This window comes from Achroia grisella, unplaced genomic scaffold (genome assembly GCF_030625045.1).
Source record: "Achroia grisella isolate CSIRO2021 unplaced genomic scaffold, CSIRO_AGI_Agris_v1 utg2716, whole genome shotgun sequence".
Lineage (NCBI taxonomy): Eukaryota > Metazoa > Arthropoda > Insecta > Lepidoptera > Pyralidae > Achroia > Achroia grisella.
The window spans coordinates 113,485-135,220 of NW_026712761.1; the positions used below are offsets into that span (position 1 = coordinate 113,485).

Consider the following 21,736-nt stretch of genomic DNA (forward strand, 5'->3'; position numbering starts at 1 on the left):
CTCGAGTACGTCAACTTTTAGATGCAGAGCGGCATGCGTCATTGATTGCTGCAGAGTCCCATGAAGAATCACTACGAAGACGTGTTTTCAATGCTGAACGGCAGTCACAAAGGAGGAGTTTATTTACACGTAGTACGTGGGAGGCATTTACAGACGCTGCTTTTGGTTATGATCCTTTCATTGATTATGTTAATCATCAATTAATTGTTATAGGGCGAATGGATAAAAAGTGCACACATTGTGATGCACTAAAATGGAAAGAGGAAACTCCGAGTATGTGTTGTTCTGGTGGTAAAATTTCACTTCCATCCCTTGGTGAGCCAGAGGAACCTCTAAAATCATTGCTTATGTACGACAGTAACGAATCACAGCGTTTTTTGAACAAAATAAGAAAATACAATTGTTGTTTTCAAATGACGTCATTTGGGGTAGATAATGAAGTTGTTATGCCCGGATTTTCCACAACATTTACGATCCAAGGACAGATCTATCATAGAATTGGTTCGTTACTGCCTACAGATCAGCCAAATTTTTACAAATTTACTTTATGGGAGACGAAAATAGCGAAGTTGATTGCAGGTGTCAAAATATTCAAGGTGTTGAAAGAGATATCGTTATAAAAATTCAAAGAATGTTGCACAATCATAACAGCTTGATCAAAACTTTTAAAACTGCGTTAGATAGAATGCCGGGAGAAGAATACAAGTTAGTCATGCACCCTGACCGTACGCCAAGTGGGGAACATGAAAGACGGTATAATGCACCATTAATTAATGAAGTCGCAGCCGTGGTATCTGGCGAACAGTTTGCTTCCCGTGATATTATTTTACACACCCATAATAATACATTAACCAGGGTACCAGACACACACAAATTTTACGACGCTCTGCAATATCCGCTAATATTCAGCAAGGGTCAGGAGGGCTATTACTTTCAAATACCTCAACTTAGTCCTGTGACTGGCTTGCCCTTACCCAACAAAAAAATATCTTGCATGGATTTTTATGCTTATCGTATAATGATTCGAGAAAATGATTTCAATTTAGTATCACGATGCAGACAACTGGCTAACCAGTTTTATGTAGATATGTACGTAAAAGTTGAAAGCGAACGATTACGTTATATATCATTAAATCAAAGTAAATTAAGAGCGGAGAACTACATTCATCTTCAAGATGCTGTAGCAAATGATGATAATGTTAATCCTAATAATTTAGGTAAAATGGTTATTTTACCGTCTTCGTTTGTAAATAGCCCCAGATATTTGCATGAATACACTCAAGACGCCTTTGCTTATGTACGTACATATGGTCGCCCTGATTTATTTATCACTTTCACATGTAACCCAAGTTGGGCTGAAATAGTTGATGAGTTGCTACTGGGACAAAGGGCAGTGGATAGACACGATATAGTTGCGAGAGTTTTTAGATTGAAAGTTAAAAAGTTAATTACTCTTATTAACAAAGGAAAAATATTCAAAGAAGTATTGTGTTTTATGTATCCAGTAGAATGGCAAAAGCGCGGCCTACCACACGTGCATATTTTAGTGTGGTTAAAAGAAAAGTTGAGGCCTGATCAAATAGATAAAATCATCAGCGCTGAAATTCCGGATCCAAATGATGACATGTCACTGCATGCAATAATTATTAAAAATATGATTCATGGTCCATGCGGCCCTGAAAATTCTCAATGCCCTTGCATGAAGGATGGCAAATGCACTAAAAAATATCCTCGCAAGCTTATTAAAGAGACTGTCCACAGTGATAACGGATATCCGCTGTATCGGAGAAGATCACCAGCAGACGGAGGTCGAACATCATCTGTAAAACTCCGAAATGGTAGTTACGTGACTGTAGATAATAGTTGGGTTGTTCCTTATTCGCCTATTTTGTCCAAAATATTTAACGCCCACATAAATGTTGAGGCTTGCAGTTCAGTGCGCGCTATTAAATATATTTGCAAGTATATTAATAAAGGTAGCGACCAAGCTATTTTCAATTTCAGAAACACAGAAGCCGCTAATGCCATAGATGAAGTACGTACATATCAATCTGGTCGCTATGTCAGTAGCAACGAAGCTGTGTGGCGGCTCTTGGGATTTCCATTACACGAGAGGCATCCAACCGTCACACACCTCAATGTGCACCTTGAAAATGGTGAACGTGTCTACTTTAATGAAAATAACTTTCGAGAAAGATTATCGACTCCTCCAAAAACGACACTTACTGCTTTTTTTGACCTCTGTACCAAAGATGAATTTGCACGAACTCTTCTCTATGTTGATGTACCGAGATATTACACTTGGAACACGACAAGGAGAGAATGGAAACGGCGAATACAAGGAGTACCTGTTCAGAACTGGCCTGGTGTCAAATCCGGAGATGCTTTAGGACGAGTATACACGGTCCATGTTAGTAATATGGAATGTTTTTGTTTAAGAATGCTTTTACACCATGTGCGTGGGCCAACCTCTTTCAATGATCTTAAAAAGATCACTAATCAAGAATTTTCGTCTTATCGAGAGGCATGTGAAGCAAGAGGTTTATTAGAAAACGATAATCAGTGGGATATAACTCTGGAAGAGGCCGCACAATGCAAATCTGCGCCCAAGGTGAGAGAGCTTTTCGCCATATTAATAGCGGCATGTGGACTTTCAAATCCACAAGAATTGTGGGAAAAGTATAAAAATTATATGGCGGATGATATTTTACACAGATTGCAAGAACAGAATCCGAATGCTTCATACAGTGATTTAATTTACAATGAAGCGTTAACAAAAGTTGAAGATCAAGTGACTACTATTTCTGGAAAAAAATTATCTGAATTTGGAATGAGCAGACCACAAAGAATTGAAGAAGTTAGTAGTGATTTAATTAGGGAACTAGATTATAATTCTGTTTCTTTAATGCAACAAATAGCAGAAGCTCTTCCACTTTTAAATTCAGAGCAAAAAACAATTTTTGACACTATAATTCAAAAAGTTAACAGTAGCCAAGGATGTTTGTTCTTTTTAGATGCTCAAGGAGGTACTGGCAAAACCTATCTTTTAAATTTATTATTAGCCCAAATCCGAAAAGAAAAAGGTGTTGCGGTTGCAGTAGCTTCCTCTGGAATAGCAGCTACGCTACTGAGTGGGGGACGAACAGCGCACTCAGTTCTAAAACTACCACTGAACTTAGCTAATGAGGAAATCCCAGTATGTAATATTAGCAAAAGTAGTGAACGCGGAAGAATGTTACATCAGTGTAAGCTGTTGGTTTGGGATGAATGTACGATGTCCCACAAAAGAGCAATCGAAGCACTGGATCGCACAATGAAGGATATTAAAGGTAACCAAGATATCATGGGAGGGATTGTGGTACTTTTAGCTGGTGACTTTAGACAGACTCTTCCGGTTATTACTAGGGGTACGCCAGCAGATGAAATAAATGCCTGTTTGAAAGCATCTGCATTATGGGCATATGTAAAAAAACTTTATCTCACTACAAATATGCGAGTACAACTTCACAATGATTCTGAAGCAGGTCAATATGCAGCTGCTCTTCTAAAAATTGGAGAAGATTGTATGCCAACTGACAGCAACGGTATGATTACACTGAGCCGTGAATTCTGTCAAATTGTTGAGAGCACAGAGGACCTAAAAAATCATGTATATCGTGATCTTCAAATAAATATGGCCAATCGAGAATGGCTGTGTGAAAGGGCAATTTTGGCGCCGACTAATGAAATAGTTAATAAAATAAATGAACAAATTATGTCAGACGTGGAGGGTGATGTTGTCGAATACCTCTCAGTAGACAATGTTACTGAACACTGGAGACGGGACACTGAACAAGTCACATCATACCCTATAGAGTTTCTCAACTCCTTAGAATTATCAGGAGTGCCTTCCCATAAATTGAGGCTGAAAGTTGGTGTTCCAGTTCTTTTAATGCGTAATCTGGATGCGCCAAGGCTGTGTAATGGTACGCGGCTTCAAATTACACATTTAGGACACAATATTGTAAAAGCCTCAATCATGTCTGGAATGGCAAAAGGAGAAAATATTTTGATTCCCCGTATTCCAATAATTCCGACTGATTTGCCATTTAATTTTAAAAGAGTACAGTTTCCCCTTAAACCAGCATTTGCTATAACTATTAATAAATTACAAGGACAGACGCTTAAAGTTGCAGGTGTACATTTAGAAAAGAAGTGTTTTTCCCATGGGCAACTCTATGTGGCATGCTCACGTGTGTCAAAACCGGAATGTCTTTATGTTTTGGCAAAAGATAGAAAAACTCAAAACGTAGTTTATAAAAATGTATTAATTAAATGAATGATTGGAATACGGGGAATCAAATTATTTAGAAAAGAAAGAAAGATTTAACCTTCACCTAACTGAAATTGGGTCAAAATTGAACAAATATTTAGTTCTTTCTTTATAACTTTCATTTTTTTTCCTTCAAAGAATTATCCTAAAATGTTAAAACATCGTTACTAATATTATAAATGTGAAAGTAACTCTGTCTGTCTGTCTGTCTCGCTTTCACGCCAAAACTACTGAACCGATTTAAATGAAATTGTGTACACAGATAGTCTAGACCCACAGAAAGGACAAAGGCTACTTTTTAATGCGAAAAAAGGGTTGTAAGGGGTTGAAATTGGGGATGAAAGATTGTATGGAAGAATCGTCATTTCTTAAGCTAGAAGATTGAAACTTATTTTTGAGGCTGCTAATTAAATATAAATAAATATGACATTCAAAGTTTGTACAAAAATACCCTTAAGGGGGTAAAATAAATTAGGGGATGAAAGATATTAGGTAATATCGTCATTCTTGAAGCCAGATCCTTTAAACTTTTTTCATTGGCTTTTTGAGTTAGTTAATTAAATACCTTACTAACATTATATTTGTAAAAGTTATTCTGTCTGTCTGCCAGTCTCACTTACACGCCAAAACTACTGAACAGATTTATGTGAAATTTGGTACACAATTAGTCTAGATCTTGAGAAAGTACATAGGATACTTTTGGATGCGAAAAAATGGTTGTAAGGTGGTTGAAATGGTAGGTGCAAGGTTGTACGTAAGAATCATCATTTTTAAAGGTGGAAGCTTGAAACTTATATTTTAGGCTGGTAACTGAATGTGAATAAATATGATATTCAAATATTTTTACCATTAAGGGGGTAATATAAATTAGGGGATGAATGATTTTAGGATAGCCAGATCTATGAAACTTTTTCTATTGGCTTTTTTGGGTTAGTTTATAAAATACCCCACTAATACTCTAACTGTGAAAATAACTTTATCTGTCTGTCTGTCAGTCTCACTTACACGCTAAAACTACTGAACCGATTTCAATGAAATTTGCTACACAGTTAGTCTAGACCCTGAGAAAGGACATAGACTACTTTTGAATGCGATAGAAGGGTTGTAAGGGCTTGAAAGAGTTATGTATGGAAGTGTCGTCATTTTTGAAGATGAAACGATGAAAATTTTTCATTGGCTTTTATTGGGTTAGGTAATTAAATATTTTTTTCATTATTTGGTCAAGGTCACTATTTTCGCGGACGAAGTCGCGGGTACAGCTAGTAAATATATATTTTTTTAAAGTTCTTCTCGGTTATGATATAGTTTATGAGAGATTCAAATAATCTTCATCGCGTCGTTTCACAGCGTTGCAATTGCAAGTTAAGGAAGCCAATATTCTTGTTTAATGTATAGGTAATATAGTATGTCCTAGGAATACCTGGAATAGGTAAGACTGACGTACCCCACACATATGACTTTTTACAAATTATTAAGATTACTGATAATAATAACAACTCACAGCATGTGTTTCTTCATATCCGTATTGGGTCCTAATTCCTTCTTACAGATAGGGCACGTCTTGCGAGTCTTGTGGTTATTCCGTCGATGTAACTGATACAGTTTCTTCGTTCTGTTGACAATATACACGATTGTTTGACTATCTTAGTTTTTTCCTTGTATGAATAATAATAATAAGAAGCCATGCAAAATAGAGCCTTTTTTGGGTAGTAGACAATTGTTAGAAACACTCATATATTTATTTTATAGTGTTAAAAACCCTTACACCAACGAAGCCGTCTTTCATATTCAGAAAAATATGAAATGGCGCACAAGTCTGTCCTAACGGTATACGTTGGCGGGGCACTAGTGGAGGATCATAGGATGAGCATGAAGCTGACTCGACGACGTGTTTTCGCCAGGGATTGGTGATGGACCCACTGATGTAGATCACGAATTTACTAAATGCTGAGAAAAACTTTTAATTTCATACACGGTCGCGAGTTCGAGATGGAAAGTATTCGAGTAACAATAGAACAGAGGTATGTACTGACTGGAACCGGCTCTGGCACACGTTGCCGTCAATAACCGCATTTTATAAGTAGCTAACCATAAATCTGGTTAACGAGTTTTTTACAAGTACTGACTGGAACTGGCGCTGGCACACTTGGCAGGCGTGTCCGTGCTGGCTGTGGTCGTCGCGGTGGTGCCGCACCACCAGCTCCTCGCTGTGGAACTCCACCTCGCACACGACACACCGGTAGCTCCTGTTAGATACAAACTAACTTAGTTGGATCACTACAAAAAATAACATTAATTTAGTCCCCAAATATGGACCATAGTACTTCTTCAGTTAAGTTAGTTTTACTGTAAATATATACTACAAATTGTTGAAGCTAGGTACGCTTTATAATTACAAAGTTAGTTTTAAGTAACCCCTCCTAGGAGGCTGTTAACCCAGTTTCCTGGGGGTTGATGCCAGGCCAAAGGGATTCGCCCTGAGGCTCTTAGAGATTAATAAGATGGTGTTTCTGCGAATGTCCGATTGTGGCGTAAAAACAGTAATCAATAAAAATCATTAAAAAGGCGTGTTATTTTTATTCAACGTGTAATCAGAAGGCCTGGTACACATTAAATGGCGACGAGGATCAAAAATATTTAAAGGAATTCGCATTTTAAATAAGGTAAAAAGTAATCGGCATGGCGTCGAACATTTTATTCAAATCATTTCAAGAAGGAGATGATATTAACTGCTTCTTGGAAAGAATGGAGCAACACTTCACGGCAAACGACATTGACAAGGTAAAACAATTACCTACATTACTTATATCGTTACATCAAGATGTATATAAAATTTTGAAAAGCATGGTGCATCCATCTTTGCCAAAGGAAAAAAGTTATAAAGAAATCGAGGAAGCGTTAAAGTTAAGATTCCAACCAAGAGTGTCACATTTTCGAAAAAGAATACGATTCTACAGCTTACGGCAAGCGGAAGGAGAATCAGCATCAAAATGGTTTACAAGAGTAAAGGAAGCTGCAACGGAATGCAACTTTGAAAAGAATATTGAAGGATATTGTAAAGGATAAATTCGTTACGGGGCTGAGACCAGGACCCATACAAGACAGATTATGTGAGGAGACAATAACAAGAAATATCAAGGAATTATTGGATATAGCCTTAAACAAAGAGTCAGCTTATCAAGAAAATAAGGAGTTGGTAATTGTTAATAAAATTTCTAGTAAATCCAATAATAAACAATATTGTTCACAGGTCAAAATATATAATAAACAAAAGAGCGACAGGAAAGCTCAGGATATTTTAAAATGTATACATTGTGGAAAACCTAACCATTCATTTGCTAAATGTAAGTACAAAACCTATAAATGTAAAATTTGTAATAAAATTGGGCATCTAGCTATAGTATGTAAAAATAAGCCCACAAATAGTATAGACATTAGGGAAGAACAAGTAGATATGTTTATAATGGCACCAATAACAGATGTTAATCATATTTCTCCATTTATGGTAAAGTGTTATGTAAATTCAATCCCTTTAAACATGGAATTGGATACAGGTGCAGCCGTTTCCTGTATACCAAAAAGAATTTATAGTGAGAAATTTAGTAATGTTAAATTAGAAGGAACTCCATTAGTATTGAAAACATATAGTGGTGAAATAGTAAAAAGCCTGTTGGTAAAATTTCAGTTGCATTGCATGTCAATGAAAGAAAATGTAATTGTTCTTTGTTAGTGGTAGAAAATGGGTGTAGAAATCTTTTTGGTCGGGATTTAATGAATATATTAAACATAAATTTGAAAGAGTTAACAGATTTGAATTCAATAGATGCACTAAATTTAGAAAATATTTTGCAGGAATATTCAGATGTTTTTAAAAATGAGCTGGGTGTTATTAAAGGTGAAAAGATTCATTTAGAATTAAAAGAGAATACAGAACCTATTTTTATGAAGCCTAGACCCATTCCTTTTTCTTTTAAAGATAAAGTAGAGCATGAGTTAACAAAGTTAGAGAACGAAGGAGTTATTACCAAGGTGGATAATTCAGATTGAGGAACATCTTTAGTACCGGTTATTAAGGAGAATGGTCAATTAAGATTATGTGCTAATTATAAAGTGACTGTTAACAAATATTTAAAAGATGTAAATCACCCAATACCTAGAATTGAAGAAATATTTACAGCTCTGCAGGGAGGTCAGAATTATAGTAGATTAGATCTTCGAAATGCTTTTAATCATTTAATATTAGATGAAGCTACAGGAAAACTGTTAACTTGGTCGTTGGTGTTACATCAAAAGGTATTTACAAATTAAATAGATTACCGTATGGTACTAAGCCAGCTAGTTCTATATTTCAATCAAAACTTGAAAAAATTTTGCTCGGAGCTAAAGGGGTAGTCAATTTTATTGATGATGTAGTGGTTACGGGTGTCAATGACCTTGAGCATCTTCAGAATTTAAGAGAGGTTTTAAAACGTTTTAAGGATGCAGGCATAAGGCTTAACAAAAACAAATGTATATTTTTTCAAAAGGAGATAAGGTATTTAGGCCATATTATTTCGGGAGAAGGGTTAAAAAAAGATATTTCACATTTAGATAGTATAATTAAAGCACCCCCACCCCAAAATATTTCAGAAGTAAGATCTTGGATAGGCATGGTTAATTATTATGCTAAATTTATACCAATGTTATCTACAAAATTAAAACCTATTTATGAACTATTGCAAAAGGGTTCAACATTTAATTGGTCAAGAGAGTGCCAAGCAAGTTTTAAATTAATAAAAAAGGAGATCATTTCTGATAAAATATTAATTCATTATGATAGGAATAAGCCCTTAAGATTAGCATGTGACGCATCAAATAATGGTATAGGTGCGGTATTAAGTCACATTATGTCAGATGGTTCAGAGAGACCTATTACTTTTATATCTAGAGTATATACAAAAGCAGAGAGAGGATACTCAATGATACATAAAGAAGCATTAGCTTTATAGAGGGCAGTCAGTAAGTTGTATCAGTATTTGATAGGAACTAAGTTTGAGTTATTGTCAGACCATAAGCCTTTAAAAGCTTTATTTGGTGAGCACAAAAGTTTGCCACAAATGGCAGCAGGTAGATTACAAAGGTGGTCATTATTTTTGTCTGGGTTTGATTATACATTAAATCACATTAAAGGTACAGAAAATGTAAATGCAGACTGTATGTCTAGATTACCATTACCTGTCACAGATAACATGTATTATAAAGAATATGATTATATTAATTTTGTAGAAGATCAAAATGTAATTGATGTTAATAGAATAAGATCTGAAACGCGAAGGGATCCTATTCTTAGTTCGGTATTTAATATGATAAGATATGGTTTTTCAAATAATGTAAGTGATGTTTTCAAGCCATTTTTACAGAGGAAAGACGAGTTATATATTGATAAAGGAGTAATCATGTGGGGTTATAGAGTTATAATTCCAAAAAAATTACAGAATTTGTTATTAAAAGAGTTACATTCGACACATGAAGGTATTGTAAGGATGAAATCTAATGCTAGGTCATATTTTTGGTGGCCAAAAGTGGACCAGATGATTGAAAGTTATGTAAAAAATTGTAACATATGTATGTCTATGCGTCCAGAACCACCAAAATCTAATATTATTTCATGGCCAAAAACAAATAGTCCATATGAGAGAGTACATGCAGACTTTTTAGGTCCATTTAAAGGTAGAAACATTTTACTAATTGTTGATACATATTCAAAGTGGCCAGAGGCATTTATTATGGAAAATACTGATTCTAAATATACAATAGAAAAGTTTAGAGAATGTTTTGCACGGTACGGTTTACCAAAAATTTTAGTTACTGTTAATGCAAGTGTATTTGTATCAAGAGATTTTTCTGAATTTTTATACAAGAATGGTATTAAACATGAAACGTCACCACCATTCCATCCAGCAACCAACGGTTTTGCTGAGAATTCTGTAAAAAGTTTTAAATATGGAATGTTAAAAGCATTAAAAGATGATTTAAATTGTAATCATTCTTTTCAAACATTAATGTACAGGTACTTATTTCATTATAGAAATTCTATTCATAGTGTTACAGGAGTTTGTCCTTCTCAATTGATGTGTCAAAGGAAACATAGAACTAGACTAGATTTATTATCCATAAAGGAAGAAAAAGGGGAGAGAATTAAAAGAGGGAGTAGACAGGATACATTTAAGGAAGGAGATTGGGTATATTGTAGGGATTATAGAAACCCAAATAAAAAGGTTTTTGTAAAATGTATTATTGATGAGGTCTTGGGACAGAGAACTTATTTATGTAAAGTAGTAAATGAGAATTTAATATGGAAAAGACATTTAGATCAAATAATAAGCTCTCCATCCCAAACTAATCAAGATTTTAGTATTGAAAAAGTAAATTCAGAAGATGTAACTTTGAAAGAAGTATGTTCTGAAGTTGTAGTTCCTAAGAGTATATTTGATGAAAACATTTGTAAAAGAGATTGTAGTAATAATAATAATTTAAATAGATCTTTAGAAACTATTGTAACTTCTCAAGTAGGAGATTCTGAGGGAAATAATATTTGTAGCAATGTTTCAAAAGATGATAATTCTATAGTAGGGTCTAATTGTAATTCTGAAATTGTTGGTTTAAGGCGCTCACAAAGAGAAAGAAAACCTATTGTAAAACTCAATTTATAGGGGGAGTATTTGTGATGTATTTACACCCGCGTGTCAATGTCAAGTTTGACACATTGATCTGTAATTGTCAGTTGTCAAAATAGAGTAGGATTTTTGCATTATATAGAGATTAATAAGATGGTGTTTCTGCGAATGTCCGATTGTGACGTAAAAACAGTAATCAATAAAAATCATTAAAAAGGCGTGTTATTTTTATTCAACGTGTAATCAGAAGGCCTGGTACACATTAGTAGTGAAAATCGAATTACTGTAAACTGGGGAGTGTTTAGTCAAGCGTTAGAATACAAGCTTCTGCATCGATTAAAGCGGAATCAAGATATGGAATTTTGATGAAACTAACTTATCCGATGACCCTGGTAAAAAAAAAGTAATAACGAAGCGAGGCGCAAAATACCCCGAACTTATAAGTAATACCTCCAAAAGCTCAACTTCTGTCATGTTTTGTGGTAGTGCTAAGGGAGAATTATTACCGCCGTATGTCGTATATAAATCCAAGCAACTATGGAGTACATGGACGGAACAAGGACCAAAAGATGCCAGATATAATAATAGCCCATCAGGGTGGTTTGACATTAATATATTTAACGATTGGTTTTTTAAACAAATTTTGCCAATCTTGAAGAAACAAGAGGGTCCGAAAGTTATAATCGGAGATAATTTGTCATCACACATTTTTGTAGACGTCCTAAATGCTTGTGACAAAAATAATATTAGATTTGTTTGTTTGCCACCTAACGCAGCCATTGGATGTGGCTTTTTTCCACCCAATGAAGGTAGCATGGCGAAAAATCCTGACCGAGTGGAAGGCAATTGTACAAGGTAGTCGAGAGCAAGTACTCCAAAAAAGCAGTTTCCCAGTTCTATTAAACCGACTCACCGATATTTTGGAGCCGACGCGGGAGGTAAACCTCGTTTCAGGTTTTCGAAAATGCGGAATTTATCCACTTGATGCTAATCCCTTATTAGAGAGATTGCCTACGACTGTTGACAAGACTGCTTTGCAAGATTCTTTTCTACGGAGTCTTGAAGCTAAGAGGTTAGAATGGACAGCAAATGGAAGTACAAAAGGACGTCGCAGGAAATTAAACATCACTCCTGGAAAAAGTGTAACTGAAGAATTAAGCACATAATAAAGAAAATGAAGAGTTGACTCAGCCGTCAACTTCAAAGCAACCATGTCGCCGTAGAGCCAGTGGCGAAAACTCTTACGCAGAAAGTGTCAACATGTCAGTTTTTGCGATCTTTCGATCTTAGTTCTCTTGGAGATTTAGAAAATCTTGTAACTAACACTGATACAGCAGCCGAAACTTTCAATAAAAATTGCAATTTCAAACCAATTGTGAAGGCGGTTTATATATATTGCCCATATGTAGTTTTCACATATGAGGGGGAAATGTTTCCTGGTAAAATTACAAAAATAATTAAAGAAGGGCCATATATCTCTTCAATGAAGAAGTCGCTAAAATCCTGGACGTGGCCTAAACCCATTGATGAAATTCAATACGATTGGCAGGATATATTGGGATGTATTGGTGTCCCAAAAAAAATTAGTACCCGCCGTGAAATATATTCCGTTCCTGAACTGACCGCTTGGGATTTTTAGTTAAGAATATATTATTTCAAGTTTAAGAATGTTCCGTTTTCATAAATATTTTTAGATGTAAGTTTTAATTTTTGAGAAATTTTTCTTGTTATCACATTAGTTATTTTCGACTGATATTTGTCCAGCTTTTGTAACCAAAGTTTTTAGCTAAGATAGCAGGGCCTATTATAGTATAAGAATATAAAAAAACCAATGAAACAAAGTGATGTAATTAAATTTAAGAATATAATATAGTTTCTTTCAAAACACGGTTTATTTTAATTTATACCCATTTTTCGACCATTGATACTATCAAAAAAGGTAAAGCGTAATATCGCTGGAGCATAGTTTGAAAAGGGAAAGTATAATTGCTCAAAAAGCTTCTACAATAGAGATTGTTTGTGAAATATACCCAGTAGCAAAGTTACCCAGTAGGGGAGCGCGGGGCTTGTTGTAACAGGGGTAAGTAAGGTAGGTGCGGCCAATAAGGCCTGTCGGGTAAAAAGGCCTAAATAACAAAAATACAATTTAAAATTACCGCCATCACTCGAGGTCACAGTCGTAGGTAGCTTAAAATGTAAGATGGCGCCCCGAACGTGTCACGACTCGCTAGCTCGCTCCCTGTCACCAGTGCGGCATCATTCATAGTGGCCAACGGAAGTTCCGTTTAAAATTGCAGGAAATTCAAACGTAAGTATTTTTTGTAATACTACATTTTTCTACATAATGTTATTGTTTAATTGTTAATTAGTTCATGCTTGGTGTTATAATAGTATAATGTAAACTGAATAGTTTTATTTTTAACATTTCTTTGCAAAATTTGCCGGCGGTTATTAAGGCCTACAAAATTCGTGTATAGGCCTTATTATACTCCATCATGAAGTGACTGTTTTTCAGTTTATTTTACGCATTTAGAAATGTTATTTTAACTGTTTTCTTATTGGTTTATTGTTTTTAGGGCATTATAACAACAATGTCTCCGAAACGAGCGTTGTGGTCTGAGGAAAACCTGGAAGCGGCGGTACGAGGAGTACAGTGTGGACGGCTAAGCACTTACAAAGCTGCCGAAAGGTACAAAGTGCCCAGAAGAACTATCAGGAACCACCTTCAGACCGGCAGTTTAAAAAAAGTCTTGGGTCGGAAACCTTTACTTAACGACGAACAAGAGGCTGATCTTGTGAGTTTTGAGGTTTGCTGAAATAGGTGTACCTATGATACCAAGGATTCTCCGACGGTTAGTCTTCAAATTTTGCGAGCTAAATAACATCAAGCATCCCTTCAATCAACAAGATAAAGTTGCTGGTAAAGATTGGTTAAAGAAATTTATGGAGAGACATCCGGAGATCTCACGCAGAAAGGCTCAGTTTATGAACCCAGCCAGGGCTCAAAAGCTGAATAAATTTATCGTAGACGATCACTTTAAGAGACTGAATGAAGTTTATGGTAAATTGGATCTCAAAACTCATCCTGAAAAGATCTATAACATGGATGAGAAAGGTTGCCGCCTGACGATTCACCATCAGCAGACTGTATTGGCAAAAAAAGGGGCCAAAAGGGTCCATTTACAATCATCAGAACACGCTGAAAGCGTCACAATCGCCGGTTGTGTCAATGCACTTGGTAGTGCCCTACCACCCATGGTAATTTTTAAAGGCAAACGTTTGAAACCTGAATTTGAATAGTGAAGGAGTCATTACCACTTGCCTTGAACCCTGCAAATATTATCAGCGGATTTAAAGCTTCTGGTATTTGGCCTTTGAATGCAGATATTTTTCAAGATAGGGACTTTGCGCCCTCTTATGTTACTGATCGTCCAGATCCTACTGAACAATCAGAAATAATTCTAAATGAAAATGAAAATTTATCGTTGGATCTTGAAAATCCAGAACTATTAGATTCTGCTCCTGAATTGGACATCAGCACAACAGAAATTATACGCCACATCGAAGTTGCTCTGGTCTAAATAAATTTTCCCCGAAGATTAGACCATTACCAAAGGCGCCACCACGAAAAAGAAGTACAAATTGTAGACGCAAAAGGAAGTCTGTTATTTTGACAGATACGCCTGAAAAAGAAGCTTTAAGAATGGAATATGAGGAAAAGATAAAGAAAAAGCAAAAAAAAGATGATAAGGGCAAGGGAAAGCAAAAGGGGAAAGGAAAAGGTAAAAAATCAGCAAAAAATAAAGATGAAATAAAAAGAGTTAAAAAAAGGATTCTAAGTTCAGATTCAGAATCTGAGGATTGGCATTGTCTTATTTGCGAGGAAGCATATAGTCATTCAAAAGATAATTGGGTTGAATGTATTGTATGTAAGATGTGGGCACATGTAGGATGTGTCACAGGAAATACTATTTCTTTTGTTTGTATCAACTGTAATTCAGACGAAGACTAAATTCTTTAATAAAGAGACTCATTGCAAGGCTGATTATTCTAAGATGTAAGGTAGAACTAAGAGATAATTACGAGACTTAATCTGGATGTTTATAATTTAATTTACTGTGATTTTTAAGTGCCATATTGATATAAGTACCTACCTAGAGGAGTACACAAGTACGAAATAATATAAAGAGTTAAAAACTTAAATCTTTAGTTTGTTGATTATATAAAATGTATGCTTCAGTAAATTGTTATTCAAGATGTGAAATAATTAAATGATTAAAGGTATCATATTTTTATTTTTACTACTTGCCCTATTAGATGTTACAACAAACCCCAACCAGGGGGTAAATTGTAACAATTCCCTTTTTTGAATAAAAAATTATTTGTGAAAGAGTTACCTATAGATTTGATTTTTTTTCGATTTGGTTTAATAGAAGAATAATTAGAGTATCCGTCAAAGTTTAGTTAGTGGTAATTTAATCAATACAACTCAAGATATATCATTATTTTTAAAAATTGTTACAACAAGCCCCTCGCTCCCCTACCATGGGTAACTTTGCTCCTTATTCTTAGTACTATATATATTATAAAATACTTCATTAGGCTGATTTAACTATAAAAATATGTTAGATAGCATATTATTCTTTATATTAATACATCTCAGTATATTTCATATTAAAAAGTGTAAATAATATTCATACTTCCCTTTTTTGGAGCAAATATTGGAGCAAAGTAGGATCATTTTACGGTATATTGATTATGGTTGCGTCTATGATTGTAAGAGACTTCTGTACTTACTACTGTATGAACATTTTGTTAACAGAAATAAATATTACTGAATACCAATAATAAAGAACACTGCATAATAATAAGGACTTGAATAAATTAATCAATTTAGTAATGAAGTAAAAGCTTTTTTCCACAGAAAGTGAGATGAAAATGTTGCAGGTCCTAGTCAATACAGCTACTATGGAAAAAATAAATACAAATGGTCTAAAAATCCATCAGCACCTTCACGTACTCGTCAACTTAATATTGTAAGGTAAAGACCCGGTTTGATTGGCCCATCTAAAAGTGATATTATTACCAAAGTGCGTATGAATGGCTTGTTAATAACGATATTACACTTTAATTACAAATTATAAACAACTATACAAAGGAAAGATTACCGAGAATTCGAAAAAGACGAACAGAGTTGAAACATTTTATAGGTCTTTTGCTGTTAATAGGAGTGTTCAAATCAGGACATGAATACGTAGAATCTTTGTGGGCTACAGTCGAAATAGGTCGTGACATTTTTAAAGCTAGCTAAGTTATTATTGGAAAAGATTTTCATTTATTTTATCAAATCTTCGGCTTAATGATATTTCAAAAAGAGAGGATCGAAAAGCTGTTATAGAAACTGGCAACAAACATTTTAGTTCATTTTTGTACTGCTTGATGTCGCTCTCTTCTCTGTGTCTGCCATGTCAAGTAAAAGGCATCATTCATACAATTGTTTTTTTATCTAATCCAATCCAACATAAAATCATAGGAAACCTACCACATCATCAATGGGATATTGGCCCAGCCATTGCATATTAAAATACAAGTGTTAATTATAAATATAAACTCTAGTGTTCGTTAGATAGAAGCGAACAAGTGGCAGTGAGGTTAAACATAATAACCCGGTGGCCGGTAAAGGCAAAATTTATAAGTGGCAACAGTATACCAGCAGGGCATATTCTCGAAGGTCCCGAAGGTTGGACAACATTAGGTTGAAAGTGATTCTGTAGGCATTAGATCTATTTGATGTAGTTACTGGCACCACATTACGACCACAGAATAAGTAGCAGGAGTAAAGTGGAGTAGCAAAGACGCAAAAGCTCAGAGTATTATTGTAATGCGAATATCGAGGAAAGTGATACCTCAAGTTGCTGTATGCAGTACTGCCAAGGATATCTGGTACAAATTCATGATATATGAATAAAAGGGAGAGCTGTCGATAGCTATTACAACAACAGTTTTTTAAAACAAAGCGGTAGAAGAATCATACCATCTTGGTTAAAGAATTATGACACTAATTACTAATGATACTGAAATTAATAAGTCGGTGGTCAACCGTACAAGTCGTACCAAATGGAAATAGGTCATTTCGACAAAATGGGTTTTTAAAATAAAATAAAGTTCATGGCAGAATAAATTAAGCGACGTACCTTTTGTAGGAAGTAAGAAGACTCTTTTTGTACCTTTTTTGAAGGCCTTTGTCTCTGTATAGCCCATGTAAGATTGAAGACCAGATGTGTCATTTGGGTCATTGTCGACCTGTTGTTGTTAGTCGACGTAATTGCCAATATATTTATTAAGTTCGAGTTGTGTTCAATGCGTTTTCTAAGATATCCTCAGGTTGTATCAGGCTTAGCTTGAACGACTCAATGGAGTATGGACCAAATTTACAATAGGATATTCAAGCGCTCATTATAAAATGGAGCCAGTATAAATACATTGTCGCGGATGAAATTGGGAAAAAATGGTTCGTCAAATCATGATTTGATCACGATTGCTGTTCGGTGGAAGGCATGATGTCTCTTTATAGAATTTTCGAAGTGACAAAAACGGACTCATCTAAATACTTTTTTCTGAGTAGCGTGAGCCGAGATAACGCTTGTTTGGTATTAGTACATAAGTTATAAAATATCTCTACAAATAAATTTAGTAGTGTAAATTGGAATTATTTTGTGATAATAATGATGAATGTGCAAAGTGTTAAATTTGTGATGGAAAGTATTCTCGCAAAGGTGAAGGCTCAACTTCCTTAAAAAATCAATTATAAAGAAAACATCCTCCAGAATATGAATTATTATTTAAAGACGACTGGTAAGAAGAGTATCGACGAAATATCACGGCTGGGAACATCTTTACAAACGGTAAAAACAACTTTTTTTAAAGAATACATGAAAAAAGCTATGGGATAATATAAACCACAAATCAATAAAAATAGACTATTTGACTGCTGAAATGTTAGCATTATCATATCTACCATTACAACACTAAGAAGAATTAGAGTTCCGCCGATTGATGGACCATATTGTTACAAATTATGTTTTAAAAGGTAGAAAGTATTTTACGGACTTTAGTGAGCTTTACGATACAGTGTCGAGTCATAAGAAACATGTTACAAGATTTTGAGAAAGTATCTGTCACATCAGATATCTGGTCTACTCTTCATCAGGAGATTCATTGTTATCCTTAAAATAAAAAATAAACATTGTATCGGGTGAAAACTGTGATTGTTGCAACCTGTGCTGTAAATACCAGGGATGTTACGGAGCTTCGACTCCGGTTCCGTTAAGTCGGAACTTCCGATTATTATTACACCTTCGGTTCCGACTTCGGCTCCGACACTTTTAAATCGGAGGTTTTAATCGGAGGTCGAAGCATAACATAGCGTGCACTCAATCGTCAATTATTTTTTCACTTGTTGTTAATTTGTTACGCACACGACACGTTCATAGGTTACCTATAGATATTTGTTTTGATTTTTACGGCTTATTATCAATAAAAGTGATCTGTTTTTGTGTTGGACAATGAAACCAAAATCAAGTTGTATTTTGAACTACTTCATTGAAGTTAATTCAGATTCCGCAAAGTGTAAACTGTGTATGAAGACGTATTCAAGAAAGGGAGGTACGACAACGTCGTTAAAAGGCCATTTGAAGTCTGTTCATGCCACTGAATATGAAGAATTAATAAAATTAGAAATCGAAAAAAAAAATACCGTACAGCCTTCGACTGCTAAAAAACAAATAACTTTAAAAGAAACTTTGCTGAAGACTACAAAATGGCGCACTTCTAATGCTAATTCTATGGAAATTGACAAATTGATTTCTGAAATGATTGCTTTGCAAGATCTACCCTTCAATTTTGTGGAAGGATTTCGGCGACTTATGCAGTCCACTGTGCCGAATTATCACTTAAGGGGAAGACATTTTTTTACTGAAAATATTTGTGGTCATTTATATGAAACATTAGCAAAAAAAAATAAAGGATTTGCTCACATAATTTGAAAAGATCTCATTTACAACAGACATTTGGACCGAACCAAGTTCGAATGTGTCTTTATTGAGCCTGACAGCGCATGGCAGAAATAGAGATTTTAAAAGGCTAAAAGTTATTTTAAAATGCCACACATTTGACGGAAGACATACAGGAGACCTAGTTCTAGAAAAAATTAAGAGTATGTTGATGGAATGGGGTATCATAAAAGAGAAAATTCATTGTTTTGTACGCGACTCTGAATCTAATATGATACGAGCAATGAAACTCGGCGACATACCTGATGTCAGTTGCAACTGTGTGTGCGAACATTGTTAGATTGTGATGAAGAAATTAAAGCCTTAATAACGAAATGCAAAAAAATTTCGACGCATTTTAATCATTCCCAAATAACTCTGACTGAACGTATAAAATACAAAAGGAACAACTCAACCAAGAATGTTTGAGTGTAGTACACGGTAAGTGGTATTAATTTGTGCATTTATTTTTACCTCCACCAGATTATTTCATTTCAATCAAAGATCTATCCACGCTAACACAATAAATTCAATTAAAACCATTAAATCGATTTTATTAAAATAAAAACTTGCTGTAGTATATGCACGCTGATTATAATGACTGTATTTAGTTTTTGTCATTCATTTAATTTAAATAATACTTTAAGTTATACTGTAAATTAGTGTAAATTATAAGCGTTATTTAGTTTAATTAATTTGTTACAGGTGGAATAGCACATTTTACATGTTGGAAAGAATGATTAAAATACAGGATTCTCTATGCCTGTACGCATGTAAACACAACATCTCTCAGTTATCTCCTGAAGAATGGCTGCAGCTTAAAAAAATTGTTACTATACTTCAACCTTTTGAAGAAATCAACTGAAATATGAGTGACAATAACACCAGTATGTCAGTAATTCCACTTATACACACACTAAAGTATACATTACACACTGAAGACAGTAAACAAGACACAAATGAAAAATTTAAAACTATAATAAAATGTACCGTCGATCAATTAAATTCCAAATTTGGTGACCTTCCATCAAACAAATTTTTTAATGAAGTGGTTAAAGAGAAGATTGAAACAGAAATAATGTCACTATTTGATGCAGATACATCTAAAACCGAGGCTGATTATATTGCCGTTCCTGTAGAAAAACGGGCAAGAATGGAATTACCAACAGAAGCTAGCCTAGAAATGTCCAAACAGTTTTGGCGAATATATTGTTAAGTAGTGATGAAGACGATGATAATAGTGATAATATCACATCTGAAAAATGTTTAGTTTTTGATCAATTTGTTGTAATGAAAAGTATACTAAATGAGTTCAATAAAGAAAAACGTATAAGTATTAGTGATGATCCGTTATTGTGGTGGAAAGTAAATGGAAATTCAAAATTTTAGCCCCTTCAATCAATTGCCCGCCAATATTAGTCGTGTCCACCAGGCTCGGTAGCGAGCGAACAACTTTTTAGTGGCGCTGGCCTAATCTACGACTCGTTAAGAAATAGATTGGACGGAGACAAAGCTTCAAAGCTTTTGTTCGTAAAGTATAATACACTACTTTTGGAGTCAATTCATTTGATTTAATTTGTTTTAAAGCTTTTGTTCATTTAATATAATGAGTGTTCTTGTTTATTTGGAAATAATATGCTAATTTTTTTTCATCGCTTGTGTTTTATTTTATAATAAAAAAAATGATTAATGAATGCTTTATTTGTCCGTAAATAAAAATTCTTTGTCATGCCACCACTTCTGACCCTGCCTCCGACTCCGATTCCGATAAATCAAATTTAAAAACTCCGACTCCGACTTCGGTTCTGATAAAACTACCTCCGTTATATCCCTAGTAAATACTATAAATGAATGAGTGCAGTAACTTGAAAGAGTTATGCTCGCTATAAAGTTCAAACTTGTGGCGGCGTGGTGGCCCGTGTCAATGTGTCAATCTAATATGGTTGAGTGCAATGATGGCTGGATCATCCGTCATACTCGTGAACGGGTGCTGCTTGTGGGGACTGGTCTGTTCTGTTACGAACACTGATTAGACCGTTTGTTTTTGCAATAGCATAAGCTGGCGGTCACTCTATTCTCTCAAATTTAAATATGTATTATTGTTAACATGTACATTTATTTGAAAAGAATAGCTGAAAATCTCGTCAATTCTTCTCATCTAGAAATCATTCCGAACTGACTAGCGAGAGATTAGACATATCATAAGAGCCTGTAAAAGATCTACATGAATAAAGATATTTTGAATTAGAATTTGTATTACAGCAAAAACAGAGTAGTATAAAAAGTTTAGCAACTAGAAGACTGCAACAAGATCCTCTTGAAAATTTATTTGGCTGCATTCGAAGAAATATCTGAGCAAATAGTAATCCGACAAGTAGACAATTTAAAATAGGCTTAAAAATAGCCATTTTAAGTAATCTATTCCAGATGGGTGGAAGTCATTGCGAAATTGATGAAAATGAGAGCATAATTAATCATTTTAAATTATTTTTAAGCCTTGTGTACGAAACACTGAATAGATTGCTGAAACCGCAGCTGATCCAATAACTTCTACACAATCGGCGTTTAATGAATATAATATAAATGAAAACATATTAGAAGAATGTAGTAGCGAAATATAAAATTGCTCTTATGTATTAAGTAATGCTTGTAAATACATTTTCACCACCACAGACCATTCAATATTGCAAACTTTTAATGCATTTAAAGAATATAAT

At 34.6% G+C, this 21,736-nt stretch overlaps 1 protein-coding gene across 2 annotated transcripts in view; it reads right to left on the minus strand.

Annotated features, from left to right (window-relative positions):
• The window catches only part of LOC131842985 (zinc finger protein 37-like), a 46,484-nt gene that overhangs the window by 10,458 nt on the left and 14,290 nt on the right, over positions 1–21,736 (minus strand). Inside the window, exons 6-7 of one of the 2 annotated variants that reach the window (XM_059191579.1) lie at positions 6,439–6,558; positions 5,814–5,924 (exon numbers count right to left, since the gene is read on the minus strand). In XM_059191579.1, coding sequence (XP_059047562.1) covers positions 5,814–5,924; positions 6,439–6,558 — 231 coding nt within the window. The remainder of the gene's footprint in view (positions 1–5,813; positions 5,925–6,438; positions 6,559–21,736) is intronic. The other variant, XM_059191580.1, reaches the window with a different exon arrangement.